The sequence below is a fragment of the Aphanomyces astaci genome (assembly GCF_000520075.1).
Source record: "Aphanomyces astaci strain APO3 unplaced genomic scaffold supercont1.19, whole genome shotgun sequence".
Taxonomy (NCBI): domain Eukaryota; phylum Oomycota; class Saprolegniomycetes; order Saprolegniales; family Verrucalvaceae; genus Aphanomyces; species Aphanomyces astaci.
Window position 1 is genome coordinate 127,293 of NW_009798282.1, and position 7,700 is coordinate 134,992.

Below are 7,700 nucleotides of genomic sequence, written 5' to 3' on the forward strand. Positions count from 1 at the left end.
TGTTTCGTATACCTGTAGCCTTTAATATTTTGTCTTCACTGACAAGTCATATAATTTCATGATTACAATAAGTTCTAAAAATGAATACCTTTTACACTGTATATAGATTACTATTAAGAGGTTCTGAGAATTTCGGAGGCCAAATCTATCATACATTATTCAAGTCAAACACCAGGGCGGAATTTACATTTACATAACGTTAGGAAAATTACAGAATTGAGAAATTCTTGAGCAATACAACGATGGGTCCTGCATAAACTAATAAAGCTTTGAGAATGCATGTTTTTGCAGACTGCACTTACGAGACAACATGAACCAACCTTACAGTTAGTCGTATGATAGAGTGAATCACATGTACTGGACTGCTCGACTTTGAAGAAACAATCCAGTTGCACACTAAGGAAAACTCAGTATCATCTAATCACTAGTGGGGCCTTACATCTAACTTTCTTCAAAATCCTCGAGCAAACACCCAAAACAGTGAAAAACTGCTTCGCAAGTACTATTACAATAACAGTAGAAATGCCGAGAGTTAGGTTATCTCACAGGTTACATATCTGTTGACGGATCAACAACGGTGGTTATCCCGTAGTACCTCGTGCTATGGACATGTTGACAAAGTTCCAAAGACCCCGAGCGTTTTGAATTGCGTCGATGGTGAGCTGACGTAATTATTTGTACACGTTATCGCCAATTGAAATCATCCAATGCGAAATCGTCCAACTCGACAAAGCACACTTACTGCCTTCATGCATACTAGTATAAATGATCACTACGTGCGAAGGAAAAGGTACATTAACGCTATACGGTTAACAAAGTTTTAGCTGTCGGTTATACGCCGACGGCGATACGAGCCAACAGAAAACGCGGGGGACGTCCACACCGCTACAACACGCAGGGCGTTGGGTGTACTTTGGTGCTCGAACGCATACGCCTAGGATTATACGCTTAGTTGTCATGAAACTTCGGGGTTTCACAGTTAAACGCGAATTTAAAAGTACATACTGTCCACACATGCAATTGCTCTCGACTTGTATGCGACGCTGTCGATGTCCATGAATAGGGCCATCCCATGACAACCTGTCGGTCACCGAGTTGCTGCGACGCTTGAAATGAATACACGACTTCATTTTCGTCGTTCTACTCGACAGAACGAATGACGAATACATCCAACGAGGGCTGACTTTTCAGTATTTTTTTGTATCTCAATTGTAGCCAGCCACCCAGCTACCTGCGTCGTTCCAGTAATCCAGTTCGAATCGTGATCTAAGGCATCCATGGCCACGCTGTCGCCGAGTTTCAAAGTCGATATCGCCAATTCCACTCGTGCAGCGACGATACACAAGCGGGGGTTGCCAAAGACGAGGCGGACATGCAGTGGTACGTTGCAGCTGTTGTACGGCATGTGGTGAGGGCAACAGTGCGGGAAGCAGCGCAGTTCTTTGCGCCCAAACGCTTTGTTCATTCTATGAAATATCGTCACCACCAATAATGACGCTATAGTGGGTAGTACGTACCTAAAATAGTCGGGCGAGAAATGTGGACTGGAGCAGTCGCAGATCGCAATGAACTCGAGGAGGGGGGCAGGAATCGACATGGACAAGGGTGGTTTCACCGCAATTGGAGCTTTGATGGCGATGGTAAATGGAGATGACTGGGCCCACCCCACAATCGCACCCCCCAGCACTAGATACGACTAACGGATAGTCGGATTCGAATGAGCTGGTTGGTTTAATAAAAGTGCTTTACTTTGAAAACGAACAAATTGTCGCTCTTGCACTGGTCCAGAACAAATCGAGACGCTACTGCGGCCACGTCCACGTCGAATAAACATTCCGATAACTACACGAACACCAGAGTGTTTGGCAAGGTGTACAAGTGTACTATATAATGTGCGTACAGGAGGTTCAGCTAACGCGCCGAATGTCCGCACTTGACGTCCTCTTGTGGTCACCAACACGTCTTTGTTTAGTGTAGCCGATGCATCTTGACCGATTTCCAGGCCACGCTGCTGGGCTAGTTCGACGCGGGAGTAACATGAAAATCCAGCCCGTTCGTCCTCGGTAAACCGCCCAGCCACGCGCATGACTAGGTTGCACGTGCAGCGCGAGGTCGTCACGTCCTTCGGTGCCGCACAACACTGTAGAAAGCACCGATGGCCCAAACTCACAAGATGTGTGGACGGAGGGGCTCCATCGAGGCACTCCCTAGCAACACAGAGTGAGGGTGTAGCTGCAGAGAGAATGAGCACACCACAAATACGTGGCATCGAAAGGGGCATTGCCACAGGGGCAGTCGCCAAACGTGCAAAACACTCGATGGCCAACCATGGCATCCGTCCAGCTGCTGGAAGAAGGCATGGACAACTTGGTCGATGGTAACACGTGCTTCCCGAAACTCGATTACTCGACCTGTACTGTACACTCACTCTGACCGTAGTACGTACTTAGACGATATACCGAAGTGAACAGTTCAGAACGACCCGCAACTTGAAACGAAGCGCATTCAAGTACAGGACATGGAACCGATATAATAGAGACAAAAACACGATTGACATAACGAACGGGTCTCTAATCCATGGTACAAGTGTACCAACAAAAAGCCTTATTCCAGAAGGCGCAACGTAACGACAACAGATTTGACATCGATTGGTGTAGGTAGCGAATGCTACTTCGAAGTACGTGTATTGAAAAGTTGCCTAGTTAAAGTACATACTACTGTGATGTCTGTGACACGTTGCCCCACTTTGAAGTGTCACTTCATAAATCAACACTGCTTCGAAGTACTACGTACCTATTTGTAGGAAATATAGCTTCTAAAAAGAAATGTGGGCAACAACACTTCCAGTGTATGTAGTACAGTACTGCAGCGCCAGCTGACAACAATTAGCGGTTTCGAAATCCGAAACTGACCAACCATTGACATCCCCCTCCTGTGGAAAATGAAGTCATTGAGGCTTCTTCGAGCACAAAGTTCCGGTCGATGAGCAAAAGGCTAAGGAGTTGCCAAGTTCGTCCCTCGTTGTCGCCTGAAATAGCAACCGGGGTAAGTTAGTTGAAATCTCCGATGGCCATTAATTATCAGAGTGTTGAAATCTGCGATGGCCATTAATTATCAGAGAACTAACTACTTTTGGCATCAGAATACTGTATCATGAGTTGGTTGGTATGTACTACAGTACTGTATTAACCTCTCTGTGATTGGCAGTGCTGTACAGTATTCATTCAAATCCAATAAAGTTGTACTGATTGCCGTACTTGTTTATACGGAAACGGTACCATAATATCGGGTGTGATTCTACCCTATCAAGTGGCAGCATTCCAAGCATTTCCTTCTTGTTATTTCATTCGTCGTGGAAATGCCGCCTGTAAATATTTTACTACAGGGCATCCTTTTGTGGCGGATTAGGGGTACCCCTTCATCATCTCGGTGTTACTGTACTGTATGTAGTACCTCCGAAGTTTGGTCACGAGATAGAGGTTGCTGTATTCTTTTACTAGTTAGCATACAGTACGGTAGCTCCCATTGATTGTATTTGCAAGCTGCGCAGTTGATATTTTGGCCAGATACATCTCTACGAGACGTCCAGAACAAGGCGAATTGCTTCCAATTGGGGAAATCGTCCCATCAAAAGTCACACGCTTCACATGTCGGATGGCCGAGTGTACAATCGAGGTTTTCAGTGACCACTGGATGACGTAGGTTAGTGGCACATCATTACATTGCATGGCACGGCACCGTACTATAGTGACTAAACGATGACTACAGTACGACTCTTGCGCGCACATATAATAATGAGAGGAGGTGAACATTCGAAAAAATTGTCCGACTACAAACCGTTAGCAACTTTGGTTGTCTCCCTAGGACGATAGGAGTTTCGTTGAAACTCCGCAACCGTTCAGTTGTTAATTTTCAATTATTTGAATGACTTGTCAGGAGGCTCACGATGCCATATCCAAATTTGCACGCGCTTGATGAAAAAATTGGAAAAAATTACAGCCCAGTGACACGAAGTCATGCTTGTCCGCAACCAACGCACTAGAATATCAATTTTACTCTCACCTACACCATCAACATCGTTTATTCGCTCCCCATTCATTTCGACCCTAACGACATTCTAAACCCTGAGTTTTATGCGTCGAGGCAAATTGCCCTTGGTTTGCCTGGCGCTTTGGAAAATGCTGGAAATATGGTGGGTCCAGTAAGTGCAGTCGGCGGCTGCAATACACCCACACTGTGCAAAGTCGTTGATGCAATGTATTTACCCGATTTAATGACATGTACTGTATGTGGCGCATTGTAATGTTCTACGGGCCTAATGTGGCATACATTTTCGTCTTTGTTGAGTGCTTGAAGTCATCTTATAAAAAAAGATAAGGGCTGGTCTGGACGCCACGACATTCTGTCTGAAAACGGCTATTTCGCCAGTTAACAAATTGAATTCGTGTGTCTGGACGCCTCAAAAATCAGGAAAAATCCTCTAGAACTTTCAGGTGATCATGGCAGAAATAAAAAAACGTAAGAAAACATTGATTTGCAGAAATTTGATTCTGTTTGGTTGGAGCATATCTCATGGAGTTTTTACACCTTAAACTTGAGAGTTGGATTTTCATTATCCTTAGAGAATCTACAACGGTATTTTTATTTATTTTACTTCGAACTTACGGATATGGAATAGAACCTCGTGTACTATCAGGTTTATGGCTATTTCACCCGAAATTAGAAATTCTGCTGGACGAAATTTCTAAAAAGTCCGGATAGTGCTAAAATTGCAACCGTAAAAACGAAATTTGACTTTAAACCCTAGTAGTATGTTTTAGCAATAGGTTAGTATTTACCATGAGATGCTCTTTAGTCGAAACTCTATAGATAGATTCAAACATTAGGAAATTTAGTGTTTTGAATTGAAGTCCAAACAGTAAATCATTGATTTGCCGAAATTTCTGAGTTGATAGAAGTATTGCAAATGCGCCAGCCGATCAAACGATACAAATATCTATTTATACAGTTACTACTCGTTTATAAAGTAATTAAATAGCGTAGGTTCAACGTACCTCCGAATATCAATAAACTATGGTACAATACTAACTTTACGTAGTATATCGCGTCAGTCTAACAAATACAAATACTATTAATAGTAGAGTGATTTTGCAAATGGGATTTTTGGAATGAAATGATCGAATGAGACATAAATATAGTCACAAAGAATGACTCTCTGAAATTTGAAACTCTATATAGTTGTAACATAATTCCTGGAACAATATCATGTCACCAAGGGTTTCATTCAATAATCCAATCATATCAATTCTGACATTCTATTGGGCATGAAGTTCGGCAAATCAATCATGCATCGGCAACTCAATGATTGACACGTTACACCGCCGATTTGGTGTGTTTTTTTCAGATACTTGTCCTGGCTCTACATTTGTGATATTCTTGTGATTTTCAGGAAAAATTGGAGGTATCCAGACATTTCACGACGAACATACCACTTTGTCATTTTTATACCTGACTTTGGGAACTTGGAGCAAAAAGATATAAAGTTGTAAGAAGTTTTCTGACGGAATATCACTTGTGCATCCAGACCAGCCGTAACTTTATTTACTGAATAATTCTAAAATATTCATGAAATATAATTCTATAAAAAAATCATTCTATATATAATATATATATATAATTATGTATATGTATTTTTTTATGAAGTTCGTGCGATATCATGATTAACGTTACAGTCGTATTCCAACTCGAAACTACAGGGCTTGGGTCTACTAAGCTGGCCAGTAGATCAACGGCACATATCTGAACAATAACTGTTTCATTGATATAGCACGTGAAAGCTACATCTGTAATGTATGATTGTTCAACAAGTAAGGGTTTTAACATGTAACTAATGTATAAATAGGATTAAAATCCAGCAAAAATAGCTGGAGGTGGAATTAGTTCTCATTCTTACGACGACGGCGATACGACACGACTGTGAATGCCGGCGACGTCAAAACGCCTACGACTTGCATCTTTGTTGTTGGCATTCCTTCGTGGTTTCCCCCAATAGCCAAAGCATACGCCTAGAAACAGCCAAAGTTTAGTGGCCCTTGGCAGATGTGACGTCGTACTGTCCAGACGTGCAAATGCTCTCGACTGGCATGCGATGAAGTGGAGGCCCAGTCATATGGCCATCCCATCATCACGTGGCGATCGCCGAGCTGTTGAGTTGCTCGGAACACATAAATGGCCCCAGTGTCGTCCTATCAAGTCCGCAACATAGAGTAAAAACATATATAGTCCACACATTTGCATTATTTCGAAGGGTGAAGGTAGAAGTAACGTTACGTGGGCAACTTCAGAACCAGTGATCCAGTTCGTATCATGCTGAATGGCTTCAACGGATACAACGTCGCCAATACGTAACGTTGACGTTAACAGTTCAACGCGGGCAACGAGGCTTAGCTGTGAGTCCGCCGAGTGGAGGCGGACGTGAAGGGGGACGTTGCAGCTGTTGTGGGGCATGTGCTGGGGGCAACAGTGAGGGAAACAGCGCATTTCTTTTCGGCCACACGATTTGTTCGTTCTACAGGCAGACGATATTACATCCGAGATTGGCAAGAGGAGTTGAACATAGTACCGAAGGTAGTTGGACGAGAAAAAGCGTCCAGTACAGTCACAAAATGCAAACAGACTTAACACCGGTTCTGAGCCAATCGTGACACTTGAGGGGGGTATCATAGCATCGGGGGCATCGACGGTGATGGTAAATGGAGACGACTGAGCCCATCCCACGATGGCGCCGTCAAGGACGAGGTACGACTAAGCAATAAGTGTCGATCGAGCATGGGTGATTTGTCTTACCTTGAATGTGTATAAAATGATATCCAAAGACGGGTGCACATCAAGCAAGGACGCCGCGGCGGCTACATCCACGTCGAAGAAACACTCGTGCAACTACAACAACCATTCGGTACTGAATTCACATTGTCACTGAATAATCGTGATTACAGGGGGCGTCGAAAGTGTCGAGCTGCTCATTGCTTGGCGTGCGTTTGAGGTCACCACCATGTTGCTTAGCGCGGCTACAGCAACTGGACCGACGTCGAGCCCTCGTTGCTGGGCCACTTGGACATGAGAATAACACTTGAATCTACGACGCTCATGGTCGGTAAACTGTCCAGCAACACGCATGGCCAGGTTGCATTCGCATGGTGAAGACGTTTTGTCATTCGATATGGCACAACACTGGAGGAGACATCGGTGATGCGGTCCTGGCGTCATGTGATCGGAAGAGGGGGGGCTCTGCGTGGATCCCCTCCGGGGGGCTTGCCTACATAGCAGTGTAGTGACGCGATGCATGCTTGAAGTTAGTGTGCACCAGCGATATGTTGACTTGAACGACGCGTTACCACAGGCACAATCGCAAAAAGTGCAGAACACATGATGGCTAATAGTCATGCGAAGTGAATATGGACATCCAAAGGTGGATGGGTGACTGGTCTGTCGAAAAAACATGCATTCTGAAACGGAAAACAAACACTCTACTTGCAGTCTCCCGATATCAACGAAACACGTTTTATAGTGTACAATGGAATATTCATTTATACAGGTCATTTATTATAGAAACAACGAGATTATTTCATATGTTTCGAAGGACCTTGGAAAGATTATCTGGAGGCATTTATACCAAATAAAAGGAAGTCCTGTTTTCACAG

At 43.8% G+C, this 7,700-nt stretch overlaps 2 protein-coding genes across 3 annotated transcripts; both read right to left on the minus strand.

Annotated features, from left to right (window-relative positions):
- Nucleotides 1–777: 777 nt before the first annotated feature.
- Nucleotides 778–2,587, minus strand: H257_08478. Of its 2 annotated transcripts, XM_009834354.1 has the most exons (7): nt 2,254–2,587; nt 1,901–2,207; nt 1,750–1,842; nt 1,518–1,696; nt 1,232–1,466; nt 1,006–1,140; nt 778–934 (listed from the first exon to the last, which is right to left on the minus strand). In XM_009834354.1, exons 1-7 carry the CDS (start codon nt 2,358–2,360, stop codon nt 821–823), a joined length of 1,170 nt encoding a protein of 389 aa, XP_009832656.1. In that variant the 5' UTR covers nt 2,361–2,587; the 3' UTR covers nt 778–820. The 2 variants fall into 2 exon arrangements, with proteins under 2 accessions (XP_009832656.1, XP_009832657.1); XM_009834355.1 differs by having other exon boundaries at nt 1,006–1,466.
- A 3,315-nt stretch (nt 2,588–5,902) lies between these two features.
- On the minus strand, nt 5,903–7,259 carry H257_08479 (hypothetical protein). The gene is made up of 6 exons (XM_009834356.1): nt 6,994–7,259; nt 6,847–6,939; nt 6,623–6,804; nt 6,331–6,568; nt 6,114–6,245; nt 5,903–6,065 (listed from the first exon to the last, which is right to left on the minus strand). The coding sequence occupies exons 1-6, from the start codon at nt 7,174–7,176 to the stop codon at nt 5,937–5,939; spliced, it is 957 nt and encodes a 318-aa protein (XP_009832658.1). The 5' UTR covers nt 7,177–7,259; the 3' UTR covers nt 5,903–5,936.
- Between the last annotated feature and the right edge of the window lie 441 nt (nt 7,260–7,700).